At 43.4% G+C, this 16012-nt stretch overlaps 1 protein-coding gene across 1 annotated transcript in view; it reads right to left on the bottom strand.

The window, feature by feature from the left end:
• The window catches only part of HERC2 (HECT and RLD domain containing E3 ubiquitin protein ligase 2), a 3346202-nt gene that overhangs the window by 1284738 nt on the left and 2045452 nt on the right, over positions 1-16012 (bottom strand). The window contains 1 exon segment of the mRNA XM_033948978.1: positions 2383-2473. Coding sequence (XP_033804869.1) covers positions 2383-2473 — 91 coding nt within the window.

The raw sequence follows: 16012 nt of genomic DNA, 5'->3' as shown, positions 1-16012 counted from the left end.
AATTAGGCCAGTAGAAGACCGCAAAGCAGTGTGTTTACTGTGCCTTGAACACTGCTGGAGCTGGGAGGTTTGTTGGCCGTCTAGCGGTGGGAGGGTCAGCTGGGAGGGTCAACGGGGGTTTCGGGTGTGACGGGTAGGGTCGGCGCAGGGGGGTTAAATGGATACATGCTGCTCAAGGAGATGGTAGACAGGCATTGGGAGGGTTTAAATGGAAACATGCTGCTCAGGGGGATGGGAGGCAGGCAGGTTGGCATCAGGGGTGGGGGTGGGACAAAGTCTGGAAGATAATGATGGGGACATAGGAAGGAGGCACTAAGGACATAGAAAGGGGCACTGAGGGCACTAAGGACATAGGATGCACTGAGGGCACTAAGCAGGACAGAGACACTGGGGGCACTAAGGACATAGGAAGGAGGCACTGGGGGAATTAAGGACACAGTACGCTGGCACTGGGGCACTAAGGACACAGTACGCAGGCACTGGGGTACTAAGGTAAGGACATAGGAAGGGGCACTAAGGACATAGGAAGGAGGCACTGAGGGCACTAAGGACATAGGGAGAGACACATACAGAAAAAATGACAGACAAGCAGCGTGCAAGAAGAGAGAGACAAAGAAAAAAAAACCCCCAGACATCTACTCTAGCACCCGTTAATGTAACAGTCTTAAAGACTAGTATTATATAAGAGACCATCCTGGGACTTTTTCTTTAGAATCCATCAGTGCGCTGTAAAGGGATAGTCCTACGACTGACCCGGTCCATCACTGCCTGAACAGAGGATTTCCAGTCAGTTGCGAGGAACGGTATTGTCATAATCAATCATGGTAAAGTTGTTCTGAATTATTTGTGCTTTGTATATCACTGCTCTGTAATTTGTGTTTATATTAGCCACACTCAATATATTATTGCTCTGCAATTTATGTAACCAATAAAGTAGGATAATTAGCCTTATCTTGTGTGTGTCTCTTTGTATGCCGTGAAGTGCTGACTACCTAACAAACTTGGCATTGCAACTAGTAAAAGAAAAAAAATAAATATTGCTTTAAATAGTTAAATATGGGACTGACAACAATATATTGTTGATCCGAGATTCATTGTGACTGGATGGCGTTAGCCATCCAGTGATCTTATAAATATTTATATTACTGAATCTGCTCTGCACCATCTTTTATATTACAAAATTAGAACCACAGACATCAATTTTCAACTTTGCCCTTGGGAATTGTGTCCACTGTGGATATATATGCATACATAATGCCTTTCTAATATAACTATTTAAGTGACTTCTAAAATTCTCCCTTTATTTATGTATCCAATTTATGGACTATCAAGGCTGCAAAGCAGTTCACAAATTAAATTAAATACAATCAGCAAAATATATTACATTGCATGACCAATGAGGTATAACAAGACAATATTGGTGTTCACACATATTTTAGTATATAGACTCCTGTGGAAACTAAGGGGATCATTTTTAAAGGGTGCTAAAAGTTAGGCCTCCCAAATCTATTCTAGGCACTACGCTAACATACTATAACAGCAAATTTGTATATCTACTACTACTACTTATTTCTATAGCACTAGTAGACATAAACAGCACTGCACATCAAAACATAGACGTATAGAATGATATAATTTATCATACCTGCAGATAACTGTGGGAAACCATCCCCATGTTAATCTTTAAGGAGTGAGGGAAGAATCAGAGTATGAATGGGCACAAATACTGACCCTCAAGCCTTGTATTGAAGAATGCTGGTGTAGAAGGATTAAGGTTGAGATAGACACTAAAGAATGACACTGGATGGTTTTTCCACAGTTAGCCATGGGGACGGGGACAGTGACAAATTCTGTCACCATGTCATTTCTAGAGTTAAATATCAAACTGCTGCTTAAATTGATCCAATGCAATGCCCATGATCCACCCATACCCCTCCCAGTTGAATGCACCCTTTACAATTATGCTCTAGAAAACTTAGGCACCAAGTTATATAATAGTGTCTTAAGTCAGTGTTTGCCAATCTTTTTGTGTTCATGACCACATGATTGTGACCAAATAAAATTATGCAACTCCCCACATGTGCAGACTGATAATGCACCTATGGAGAGCCCACCTAGGTCATGACACCAAATGTGGATTTTGTGACACCATTTGGGATTTTGACCCACAGTTTAGGAACCTCTAGCTTAAGTGCACTTAGCTGACCAGCTGCCATTTCATCCCTATTTTGAAGCTTAACTTTGATTGGACTGACAAAACTCAGGTGCTCTATATAGAACTGGGGGTAAGGGAAGTTTTCATTTATATATCAGTTTGCAAAATAAATAATTTTTAGACCAACTGTGAAAAGTCTCAATTATTAGCAAAGAAGATATCCTCACATTCTGCTGAAGTGTCCAAGTTTTCCATCATCGCCTTCACCCCAAGAAAACACCTTTCCATCAACAGTTAAAGCCATAGCATGCCGGCCACCTGCAATGACATCAAGTATGAATACTGGCACCTAAAGCATATTAACTGCAAGTATGATATTGTATTCAAGTTTTAAAATAATACCAACATCAATGAGGTTCACTTAATATGTATCATTATGCCATAGATACTCTTGTCCTTTTTATTGTTAAAAAGACTTAGGCAGTGCCATCATTTAATATATAAATTAAAATAAATAAACACTTTTCAGAATATTTTTTTTAAATGCAGTGCTCACTCATTACTGATTTTGATATTTGCAGCATTTACTAAAAAACACAGTTACTTAACATAACAGGTATTATCCAGGGATAGCAGGCAGATATTCTCATGTATGGGTAACATCACCAACAGACACTTTAAAAGCACATCGCCACTTTAAGACTTTCAGAAAGTTTGCGATAGCCCACACCACGCATGCACGAGTGTCTTCCCGCCTGACATAGGTATACAGTCCCTCAGTTCAGTAAGCCAGCTAAGATGCCAACCTGAGGAGGTGGGTAGGTTGTGAGACTATCTGCCTGGTGTCCCTGGATAACACCTGTTACGGTAAGTAACTGTGCTTTATCCCAGGACACAAAATCAAAATGTGCACCAAAGTAACAATACTAAAGTCCCACTAAGCATCAATTACAAACCCGGCACTCTCAACAGGGATCTAGCAATATGCTCAGATTTCAAACTGCTCTGCTCTCCCTATCCCCGACCCTGATGAAATTATGAAACGCGTCGGTGGGGATTGAGGCAGACCCAGTTTTATAAAGCAAAGTATTTGCTTTTGCAGTAATTCTTTAAAAATATAACAAAAATGATAACGATTTAAAAATACAACAAAAATGATAATTATTTATTGAAGCACTTGCACTTTATGAAACGTTAGAAAACAACAAACTCACACACTTAAAAGTTCCTATGAGGACGACTACCACACGAATATCTAGTGTGGCATTCTGAGGAACTTGTGTGTTGAAATTTCTCAGCTTAGGTGGCAAATTGATGCTTAGTGGGACTTTAGTATTATCCCAGGACAAGCAGGCAACATATTCTCACAACCCACCCACCTACATCGGTGACCTCTAAGCTAACCAGAATGGGATGGTGGGAGAGTTGGCCTATAGGAAAATTAATTTTGTAATATTGACTGGCCGAAGTGCCCATTCCGTCAGGAAAAAGATTCCAGATAGTAGTGTGAGGTGAATGTGTGAACTGAGGACCAGATGGCAGCTTTGCAGATTTCCTCAACAGAAGTGGATCTAAGAAAAGCTACTGAAGCTGCCAAAGCTCTAACTTTATGGACTGTGACATGACTCTCCAGTTGTAGTCCAGCCTGAGCATAACAGAACAATATGGATGAAGCTAAACAGATGGAAATCGTTCTCTTGGAAATAGGACACCCTAACTTGTTAGGTTCATAGGAGATGAACAGTTGTTATAGTGTGGCTTTGTTCTGTCAAGACAGTAGGCCAAAGAACGTTTACAGTCTAGAGCAGGGGTGTCAAAGTCCCTCCTCGAGGGCCGAAATCCAGTCAGGTTTTCAGAATTTCCTCAATGAATATGCATGAGATCTATTTGCATGCACTGCTTTCATTGTATGCTAATAGATCTCATGCATATTCATTGGAGAAATCCTAAAAACCCGACTGGATTGCAGCCATCGAGGAGAAACTTTGACACCCCTGGTCTAGAGTATGAAGAGCTGTTTCTCCAGAGTGAGAGAGAGGCTTGGTAAAAAATACTGGTAAGACAATGGACTGATTTAGAAGAAATTCAGTGACAACTTTCGGGAGAAATTTGGATGTGTGCGAAGAACCACCTTGTCATGATGGAACACAGTAAATGTTGGGTCTGCTACTAATGCTTGTAGCTCACTGATTCTAAACTAAACTAAACTAAACCTTAGGTTTGTATACCGCACCATCTCCATGGTCGTGGAGTTCGGCACGGTTTACAGGAATTGTAATAAGGAAGGGCTAGATGAAGATCAGAGGAAAGAAGAATGTTAGAGGGCTAGGATGTCGGATGAGTAGGGGGTGTTAGATTCTTGAGAAAACCCAGGTTTTCAGATGTTTATGGAAGGGTTGGAGAGCACTCAGGTTCCGAAGAGGGGAGGTAAGGTTGTTCCAGAGCTCGGTGAGTCTGAAGGGGAGGGAAGTCCCCAGTTTTCCTGGGTGGGAGATGCCTTTTAATGAGGGGAAGGATAATTTCGATTTTTGGGTAGGTCTGGTGGTATTAGGATTCGAGGTGTCCCAAACAAGTGGAATTAATGGAGGAAGGATGCCGTGGAGGATCTTGAAAGTTAGGCAGATGCATTTGAAATGGACTCTGGAAATTATCGGGAGCCAGTGAAGCTTGGAAAGGAGCAGTGAGACGTGATCAAATTTACTTTTTGCAAAGATGAGCTTGGCCGCGGCATTTTGAATCCGTTGCAGTCTGTGAAGGGGTTTTTTTCGTTAGGCTTATGAAGATAGAATTGCAGTAGTCCAATCTGGAGAGGATGGATTGGACAAGAACGGCAAAATGTTTTTGATGGAAACAGGATCTTACTTTCCTCAGCATGTGTAGGCTGAAATAGCATTTTTTTATCAGGGAGTTGAGGTGGTCATTGAAGGACAATGTAGAATCAATGACGACACCCAGTACCTTGCTGGATAATTCGAGCTGCAGAGTGGAGCCAGAGGATAGTGGGATTGAGGTGGGTAGCTGAGCTAATTTTGGGCCTAGCCAAAGTAGTTTTGTCTTAGATTCATTCAATTTCATTTGGACGGTGTGGGCCCAGGATTGGAGGTTCGAGATACAAGAGGATATGTTCTCTGAGAGATTAGTGAGGTTTGGGTCGGTCTCGAGAAGGACAAGGATGTCCTCTTTGCTGAGGTAAGTGAGATGAGAAAAACAACTTTCCAGGTAAGGTACTTCACATGAGCCATGGACATTGGTTCAGAAGGAAGCTTTATCAATCTGGAAAGGACCACATTCAGGTCCCAAACCATTGGAGGAAGTTTGAGAGGTGGCTTGACATTGAAAAGTCCTTTCATGAACCTGGAGATTAGAGGATGAGCAGTAAGGGGTTTACCCTCGAGTGGCTGGTGAAAGATGGACTCTAATAGATATAGATTTGAGTCCTGCGTTAGACAGATGAAGAAGATAATCCAACACCAGCTCGACTGAAAAGGAGGTGAGATCATGATAATGAAGCAGACACCAGGAAGAGAATTGGATCCATTTCTGATGGTAACACTGAAGAGTAGCCGGCTAGAAGAATGTGCGGAAATGCATAAAGAAACATTTTCATCCAGTCCAAGAGGAATGCATCCACTTTCAGATGGTGAGGTGAGTAAAGTCTGGAGCAGAACTGGGGCAACTTGTTGTGGGGAGATGCAAACAAATCAACTTGAGGAATGCCACAGTGAGCAAAGATGGGATGGAGAGCCGCAGAGTTGAGCGTCCATTCGTGAGGTTGAAAAATTCTGCTGAGCTTGCTAAGCAATTCTGTTCCCCCTGAATGTAGACTGCTTTCATGTAGATGTTGCGAGCGGTGACCCATAGCCAATTTTTTGAGCTTCTTGGTAAAGAAGAGATTCTGTGCTACCTTGCTTGTTGACATAGAACATTGCTACCTGATTGTCTGTGTGAAGCAAGAGGACTTGACTGTCGAGAAGATGCTGAATTGCTTTGAGAGCGTAGTAAATCACCCTGAGCTCTAGCAGATTGATGTGGAACTTCCATTCTTTGATGGACCAAATACCTTGAGTTTGGAGACCATCCAGATGTGCACCCCAGGCATAAGTTGAGGCATCTGTGGTCAAAACTTTGTGATGAAACAGAAGGCCTCTGGAAAGATTGGATAAAATCATCCACCACTGCAGTGATTGATGAAGAGACATTACAGAAATGTGTTGTGAGAAAAGGTTTGTCACTTGGGACCACTGAGAAGCCAAGGCCCATTGAGGAGTTCTGAGATGGAGCCTTGACAGAGAAGTTACATGGACTGTAGATGCCATATGGCCCAGAAGAACCATCATTCACCTGGCTGATATGGATTGGAGCTGGTCCACTTGACGGTAAAGTTGAGTCAGAGCATTCTGATGATTCTGGGGAATGAATGCTTTCATTTGAGTAGTGTCGAGAATTGCTCCTTTAAACAGGAGTCTTTGAGATAGTTGAAGCTCTGACTTGGGGAAGTTGATCTCGAATCCCAAGTGCTGAAGGAAAAAAATGGTTCGACTTGACGCCAGAACAACAGCCTAAGGAGACGGGTCCTTGATGAGCCAGTAATCCAAATAGGGAAATACCTGGAGACTGTGAGATTGTAAGGCTGCTGCTACTACAATCAGGCACTTTGTGAAGACTCAAAGATGCCATACCAAATAGTAGGATCTTGTACTTGTAATGACGGGAAGCCACTTGGAACTGGAGATACTTGCAGAAAGCCTGGTGAATTGGAACATGAGTGTAGGCTTCCATGAGATCCAGAGAACATAACCAATTGTGAGCCAAGAGGGGATACAGAGTGGCTAGAGATAACATCCAAAATGTTTCTAGGACAAGATTTTTGTTGAGAGCACTGAGGTCCAGAATGGTACGCAGACCTCCCATCTTTTTGGGTACCAGAAAATAGTGGCAGTAAAATCCGTGGTGTTTCTGGTCCTCTGATACTTCCTCGATGGCACTGAGGTGAAGAAGAGAGTGAACCTCCTGAAGGAGATGATGAGATTGGTGAGGGTTGGAAGCAGACTCTCTTAGAGGATGATCTGGCGAGAGGACAGAGAAATGAAGAGAGTAACCCTCCCAAATAATTTTCAAAACCCAGAGGTCTGAGATGCTGAGCTCCCAATGATGGATGTAAATCTGAAGATGACCCCCTATTTGCTGAGGGAGAGGATGAGAGATGGTGATATTGGATATGCTTTCTTGTAGCAGGTCAATAAGATTGCTGTGATTTAGCAGAAGCAAGTGGTTGGGATTTATCAAGAAATTGCTGTTGCTGCTTTTGTTTCCATTGTTGAGGCCTGGGTGGAACAGAGGCCTTAGCGGAGAACGGTAAGAGGAAGCAGGCTTGAAAGATCTTGGTGGAACTGGTTTCTTCTTGGACTTGACTAGCATGTCCCAATGAGTCTCATAGGCTGACAGCTTCTGGGTGGCCGTATCCGTCCCCAAAGAGATCATCACCCAGGCAAGGAACATTCACTAATCGATCTTGGTGGTTAACATCCATATTGCAGACAAGTAACCAGGCTAGTCTTCTCATAGCAACTGACATGGACGAGGCCAGAGACATCAGCTCAAAAACATCATAAGCTGAACGTACAAGATATTTGTGCAACTGCAGGACAGAAGAAGAAACCTGTTGTTGAAAACCTTTGGCTTTGCAAGCAGGAATGTATTTCTGGAAAGCCAGGAACTGCTTTACAAGATGCTTCAGATAGCAGGAGAAGTAAATGTTGTAATTGACCGCCCTGTTGGCCAACATGGAGTTTTGATAAAGTCTCCTGCCAAATTTATCCATTGTGGGTCCCTCTCTCCCTGGAGGAACAGCCGCATAGACATTCACCAAAGCAGATTTCTTTAAAGTGGATTCCACCACCAGGGATTGATGGGGAAGCTGTGGCTTATCGAATCCCGGAAGAGGTATAACTTTATAGAGGGATTCCAGATTTCTGGGAGCCACCGGAACAGAAAGAGCAGACTACAAGTTCTTATAAAAATTATCCCTCAAAATACCATGAAGGGGATAGTTTGAGCAGCTCCTTAGGCGGTTGATCATAATCAAGGGTTTCACAAAATTTCTTGCTGTGTTTGGAATCTGCCTCAAAGGAATGGAAAGGTCTCTGCCCATCATTCAGATGAACTTGGAAAAAGAGAGAGATTCTGCAGGTAATGCCTCTGGGGCTGGAGAAAGTCCAGAGAGCCAGATGGTAAGGAAGTCTCAAGCTTGGCAGCTGATGGAGATGAATCCTGGTCCGAGTTATAAAGAAGGTCTGATTCCAGAAGTAAAGCAGGGGACTTTGTCTTCAATCGATGCAGATCCAGCGTTGAGGTGGGGGAATGCTTCATTTTCTTAGACACCTTGATAGATCGGTGCCGCTCCGGTGTCGAAGGCTCAGACCGCTTCTTCTTTGAGACATCATGATGGACTTAGTATGACTGCGGTCTGAGTGCCTCAAAGATGATGAGCATCAAGAACGACGTCTGGAAATAGAGCATGCCTCATCAGATCGATGTCGAGGAGAACGGTGTTTGGAGGCAGATCAATGCATGAAAATGGGGTGAGAAACTGCTCCGAGGAAACATTGACGGTGCTGGACCGACACTGGAGAAAACAGTATCAGGAGCATTTAGTGGAACTGATCTCCAAGCTCCTGCTGAAACAAAGCCTCCATCTTTTGCTTCAGGGTAAGCACTGGTACAGAAGGCATAGACGCATGTACCTTGGATGCAGCAACATGTTCTAGCGAGGAGGAAGCCAATGTCGAGGCACACTTCTGGGACTTGTGCAAGGTCGGCATGATTTGGCTCGATGCCTTTTTGACCTGCGTCCCAGTAGGGGAAGGCTTCTTAACCAGCTCACCTAGTGGGACAGTGTACTGCAGCACCGAGATCGATGACATTTTCTCCACTGGTGTCGAAGGGCCTTCGATGTCAACAGGATCAAAGCAGGTTCACCCTCCATGTGGACACCAAAGAGCTTTTCTTGCTGCAGGGTGTGGTTTTTTAAAGTTCATTTCTACAGCGAAGAACAGAGTTTGCACGATTGAATGCGGTGCTCAGGACCCAGATACTGCAAGCACCAGTTGTGAGGGTCCATCAACGAGATAGTGCGAGCACAGCGACCACACTTCTTGAATTCTGTCAGCGGAATCGATGGTTGAGGAAAAGAGGAGGCCCCGCCGGGCCAAGACCCACCACCAGCAATAAAACAACAAACAATATTTGGTGACGTCACCTATACGTGAGAATATGCTGACTGCTTTGTCCTGGGATAAAATCAAGTATGTTCCAGGACAAGCTTCTATTTTATAGTTAGCACCACAGACTTCAGCACAAATGAAACCTAGATATTAACAAAGTACTAAAGACAAATAGCAAAACATTAAGCAAAAGGCCCACACACTTCTTTATTCTGTAATAAACACTTACCCGCTTACATTCAGATATCAGTGGGCAGCATTTTGACTGTCATCACTGATGTTAAACCCAGATATTCAATGCTTGGCCATTTCTAGTAAACAGCGCTAAATATCTGATAGTTTTTGGCCGCTAACACTTAACTAGTTAAGTTATAGTGATCAAATATAGGACTAATTGAATCATTAATCTTATCCAGTCTGGTGCTGAATATTGTGAAAAATCCAGCACCAGCACAGACTTTGTCCCGGGATCTGCTCACAAGTATGCCAAACCCCTGTGCTGAAGAGCTGACCAGGTCAGCCCTTCAGACCACAAGTTCGCTGACCCCTCTTGCACCAGTGAGGAAGAGTTAGAAACTCAAGCAGACAGCATTACACTATCCTAGAGTTATTTTGAACACAGGTAAGGTGTTTATGACTAAATTACAGCCTGTCCCTTTAAGACAGAGACACTACAGGGAAGCTAAATCTGACCTCATACACAAGCTTCCTAGGGAGCTTAGTCCCATACCCCTATCCAAGCTGAGGAGGTGTGGTTTCCAGTATCTTAAAGAGAGGCTAATGAGACAGGGAAATGGAGAGCCATGGAGGGAGCGCCAGTTTCCCTCAAACCAGCCATAAGGGAGATGAAGGAAGAGGAAGAAATACTCTCTTCCCCAGGTGTGTTGGAGCATGGTGAGATCGAGGCCATGGACACACAAGAGGTCACCACCACACAGAGCTGGAAACCTACCCAGAGGCTTTGGAACTTTACTGGATTATGTGAGTTTCTTTTATTCCTGGTTTTTGATTCAGACACTGTTGGTGTGGCAGAGAGGAATTTATCTGCTTAACTATTTTCTTAGTTTTGTTTTTGAATTGGGAAAAGTTTTCCTGCTGCTAAAAGAACTGGACTGGCTTTAGGCTAGGAGTATTGGAACTGTGTTCAAACAACGTTGTGAGAAGCCTTGTTTGCATTTTGCTACTTTCTTTTGTTACTGCTGTGTTATGTTCAGTGGAGCTAGCTATATGCTGATCATCAAAGCACGGGTGCTGAAGAAGCTAAAAACAAATGCTGTAACTTATCTTTCTTGCTGTTGTGAAAGTTTTATCCATACTTTGTTTTGCATTCACCTGCTTGTGCCAAATACCTGTTTGGGACCAGAGGGCTCTAGTCTGTGTGCGATAAATTTTCGTTTGGGGAGAGAGCCTGCTATTTAAATCTTGGGAAGGCGTTTATTCTGTTGGTTTGCCATTCTGGCAAAAGACAAAGTTAGAGCTACTCGTGTCTAAGGAGCTGCTCATGTCTGTGGGAGCTTGGCTCTGCTCCACAAACCAGCACATAAGTGGGCAAAGCATTAGAAAAATGGAGCTGTATTGGTTTAATACAGCTGCATATGTTGCCTGTATTTTCCTGATGTGTCACTTCTTGGGTTCCTGTTGAACTAAGTAGAATATAGTTCTGAATTTTTGGTGAAGAGGACTGTGATAGTTTTTCCCAAAAGTTCAGAGATGGCTATCTGACTCAGAGTCATTCTTGACCTTTGTGAAAGACTATGTTTTGTTTTGTTTTTTTTTTCTTGACTTGCTGTGTGAAACTGCTATATGGAAGTGGTGAACTTTTCAACCACGGTCTGGCCAATGGTCAGAATAAACTTTAAAATTTGCTTTATTGGGGGGGCGCTAGAGAGCCCGATCGGTATGGAAGCCTAGGTCACGAGCTCCCGTCCACAGCCTCGTTGTTTTGAACTTTTCACTCATTTAATTGATCTGTCTTCGAGTTCTTTTTTGTTGCATAGATGCATCAACCCAAGCAGGGTAAGATTGAGGCTGCCTTTGCTGGCACGTCCGGTGCTAAACGTCCGAAACAGGATCCCCCGACACCAACTAAAGGGGAAGTGAGCAGACCACGTGGTGACTCGGAGGCCACGATTTCGGAACAACTACAATTTATTTCAAACATGATGTCCGAAAGCAAAGATGATATCAAGGACATAAAACATGAAATTATGAATCTCACCGAAAAAATCTCGACTATGGATGCGAAAATGCAAGTATTAGAACGAAAGTACTCACGTATTGCTGAACTCGATACGAATCAAAAAATGGACCGCAAAGCTCTACATGCGCTGGAAATGCAGCTTGAAGATCTGGGCAATCGTGGGCGTCGTCATAATCTGCGCCTGAACGGCCTGCACGAGGGGTCTGAGGGGTCTGATCCCTGCAAGTTCTTTGAAGAATGGTTACCCAGGGTCTTATCTATAACATTCGACAGAACTCTGGAAATTGAAAGAGCCCACCGGGTGCCGACTAAAGCCCTGACCGGATCTCAGCGAGCAAGACCGGTGGTCATGAAAATTCTTCGCTTTCCTCATGTCGCACTCATTTTGGAAAAAATGAAAACCATGCACAAAATTGAATGGCAAGGCCAAACCATCTATATATCAGCTGATTTTACGAAGGCTACCGCTGAAAAGCGCCACAAGTTTCTAGCCATGCGTCCTCGTCTAAGGGCTATTGAAGCGCGTTATGGCCTCCTATCACCGGCCCTATTCAAGATCACCTATCAAAACAGAACCAAGACATATACTGATCCTGATGAAGTTGACCGCTTTCTAAAAGAACAGGAAGATCTGCACCGCATGGATACCTGACTGTCATAAAGTCACTGCTTCAGCTTTCTGGCTGTGCTTTTTTCTCTGATTTCTCTCCCTGAGTGGTTCGGAGAATGTTTTACATTCGTTCAGCAACTGTTGTTTTCTTTTGCACTTTATAATGTTCTGAGTGATTGGTTCTTATGATATTATTTTATGTATTATGAAAATTTGATGTGCCAAGGGGCTGATGGGGGGGAGGCTGCTGGCTTTTAGCCTTCCTGCCGAGAGCCTCTCTTCCCCTCCATAGGCCTGTGGGTCGCCTTTTGGGCGGGATGGTTACAAGGCCTTTGCCTTGTGGGTGGGGGGGTGTTGTTATGTATGTGGAGGGGAGGGGGGTAGTATGAATGTGTGTATGTATGGGGTTTCTCTTTTTCTTTGTTTTTTTTGTCCAAGGCAGAGTATGTCACATAAAACTTTTGCATGGCATGGGGATATTTGTATTGGCACAGTACTGTTCCTTAACCTGATTTTGCTGTTAACTTCTTATGATGGGGATCTGTAAAGTGTTATCATTGAATATTAGAGGTTTAAACCACCCTATCAAAAGAAAGAAAATGCTATTGTTCTGTAAGCACCACTCCTCACAGGTAGTTTTTTTTGCAAGAAACCAAGTTGAATATTATTGAATCTGTCAAGCTAAAGAGGGATTGGGTCTCACATTGTTTTTTCTCACCAGCAGATTCCACTAAGGGTGAGGTTGCTATCTTACTGTCTAAACGCCTTCAATACACTATAATTGGCTCATCCCACGACTCTAGGGGCCGATGGGTTTCAGTTACCCTTGACATAGCCTCCAGCAGGTATACATTTCTTTCGGTCTATGGACCTAATATTTCAGATCCGAAGTTCTTTCATGAGATATCTAGAGAGTTGGCTTCCCTTCCTTCAGATTGTATTATTGTGGGTGGAGACTGGAATTTGGTGCTTGATCCACACCTTGATCGTAAATCCCAATCATCTTACCGTACACCGTCGACACATCCTCTTTTGCTTAATATCTTACAGTCCTATGATCTTGCGGATGTATGGCGCCTTTTTCACCCCAAAGACCAAGAATACACATTCTGGTCAATGCCCCATGCGTCGGCTATGCGGTTAGACTATTTTTTGATATCTAAATCACTCATACGCTCTGTACAATCATCGTCTATAATTTCTTGTCCTCTCTCGGATCACTCTGCTGTATCAATAACATATATCTTATCAGCTCCTTCATCTAATACTTCCTCCTGGCGTCTAAATACTGCTTTATTGATGGATCGTAAATTCATATCTCAGGTAGAGCAATGGCTAGATGAATATTTCCTCCATAATGATACCCCGCTTGTTTCCTTTCAGACTATATGGGATGCCTGCAAGGCGTATTTGAGGGGTCAAATAATAGCATATTCGGCTCACCTAGCCAAATTACGAAAGAGTTCTCTCATTGAACTCGATAATCGGATAAAATCCCTAGAGACACGCTATCATATCTCACCAGATGTCTCAAAATTGATACAAATCCGAAAATTAAAATTTCAATACAATACCATTTTATCAGAGCAAGCAGGAGTAATGTTGCTTCATGAGGGTGCTCTATATTATGAACACCGAAATACAGCAGGTACCCTATTAGCTAATTATCTCAAAAAGAAACAGAGGGCTCGTCATATTACTGCCCTTAAACAGGGGGACTCTTTAGTCACTGACCCGCTTGCCATTACTAATCAGTTTCGCTCCTTTTATGAGACATTGTATACCTCGGGGGTAACCCCCACCGAGAGTGATTTTGATGATTTCTTTCGGGACTTGCTCCCTCCTTCTTTTCCGACCAAGCTTCGTATGGAGCTCAATCAGCCCTTGTCAGCTATTGATGTGAGTAGGGCCATTGGTGGTCTGCGGTCGGGCAAGGCCCCAGGAGGAGACGGCCTCCCCCTGGGTTTCTATAAAACTTTTCAAACCATTATGATTCCATTACTCCTTCGACTATACAATGATTTCTTGGATAAAGGTTCGAGTGGAGGAACTTTTACTGAAGCGGACATTGTGGTTTTTCCTAAACCTGGACGAGACCCCTTGCTCCCTAAAAATTACAGACCAATTTCTTTACTCAATTATGATTGCAAGATCTACGCCAAGATACTTGCAGATCGACTTGCTAAAGTTTTACCATTACTCATACATCCTACTCAATGCGGTTTTGTTAAGGGACGACTTACGTCCGATAATTCAAGAGTCCTCTGCCACGTGCTCCAAGCCGCCCGTAATGTCTCCGTTCCACAATGCGTGATGTCTTTAGAAGCCAAAAAGGCTTTCGACTATGTGAAATGGAGATATTTATTTTATACCATGCATTGGTTTCATTTGGGTGATGTTTTCATTGATATGGTGCATCTTTTATACTCTAATCCTAGAGCCAGGTTGAATGTGGATGGTCATTTTTCCTCTTATTTTTCTCTATCTCGAGGTACTCAACAGGGGTGCCCCTTGTCGCCCCTTCTGTTCAACCTGGCTCTAGAGCCCTTACTTCGACGCTTAGATTCCTCAGACGCTATTCAAGGTATAAAGGTGGGGCCTCGAGAGGTCCATCTTTCCGCTTTTGCGGACGATGTACTTCTTTACGTCACCAATCCGGAGTCCACTCTGCCCGTGGTGTTCACACTACTCTCTGAGTTTGGTTCTTTGTCAGGCTATACCATTAACTGGGACAAGACAGAGGTGCTTCCTCTAAACTCCCATTGCACTCAAGCGATGATATCTCCCTTTGGCCTCAAATGGTGCCCGCAAGATCTTAAATACCTTGGCATACGCTTTTGTAGCACCTGGCAGGACACGTTAGATTTGAACGTCAAGCTTCTATTAACAAAGATTCAAACAATGTGTTCTCAGTGGTCCCCCCTACACTTGACATGGTGGGGTAGACTTGAGGCCATACGCATGATGATGTCTCCCCAAATATTATATGTTTTACAAATGCTCCCTCTTCCATTTCCCCCTATTTTCTTCAAAAAGTTGGATAAGATTCTTGTCCAGTTTCTTTGGAACGGGAAGCCATCTCGCATTGCACTGTCAACCCTTAAAAACCCCTGGAATCAGGGTGGAGTAAACTTCCCCCATTACACCCTATATGCCTCTGCAGCGCTCTTACGAGGTGTCAGTAAATGGTTCCTGCCCCCGGAAAGTGTTGATCTACCCTACAGGGGGGAGCTCGAGAGGAACTTAGTATATTCCTACTTACTTGATAAGATTTGTTTTTCCTCAGGGTTTCCAATACTCAGAAAGTGGGTGATTTTCTCTGCATCTCAAAAAGCATTAATGAGTCTTGGCCAAGTTCTGGGATCTCCTCTGTATTTATCTTATCATTCTCCTATTTGGGGAAATCCACAGATAACTATTGGGTCCCGAATGATCTAATGGACCATCTGGAGCGCCTGTGGGATCTGGTATATACGAGATTTAGTGAGGGAGAACATTATGTTGACATTCTCACAGCTACATTCCACTTATGGGTTATCTCTTAATCAAGCCTACAGATACATACAACTTCGACACAGTATGACTACTTCTTTTGGGACTGACCTGCAGCGTTTACACCATATCCAATCCTCTTCCATTGTCCCCATGTTATCCACATGGAGTATCAGGCCTCATGTAATGTCGGTGATATATAATGTTTTCCAAAGAGAGACTTCATATACCCCCTTACCTGTACAGAAAGCATGGGAACGTGATCTCTCACTTCCCGTTACTGAGATTCAATGGAGTCAGGTGTGGCGGAGATGTAATAGACCTCTGCACTC

This window comes from Geotrypetes seraphini, chromosome 6, assembly GCF_902459505.1.
Source record: "Geotrypetes seraphini chromosome 6, aGeoSer1.1, whole genome shotgun sequence".
Taxonomy (NCBI): Eukaryota; Metazoa; Chordata; class Amphibia; order Gymnophiona; family Dermophiidae; genus Geotrypetes; species Geotrypetes seraphini.
This window is presented reverse-complemented; position numbering and strand designations above follow the sequence as displayed.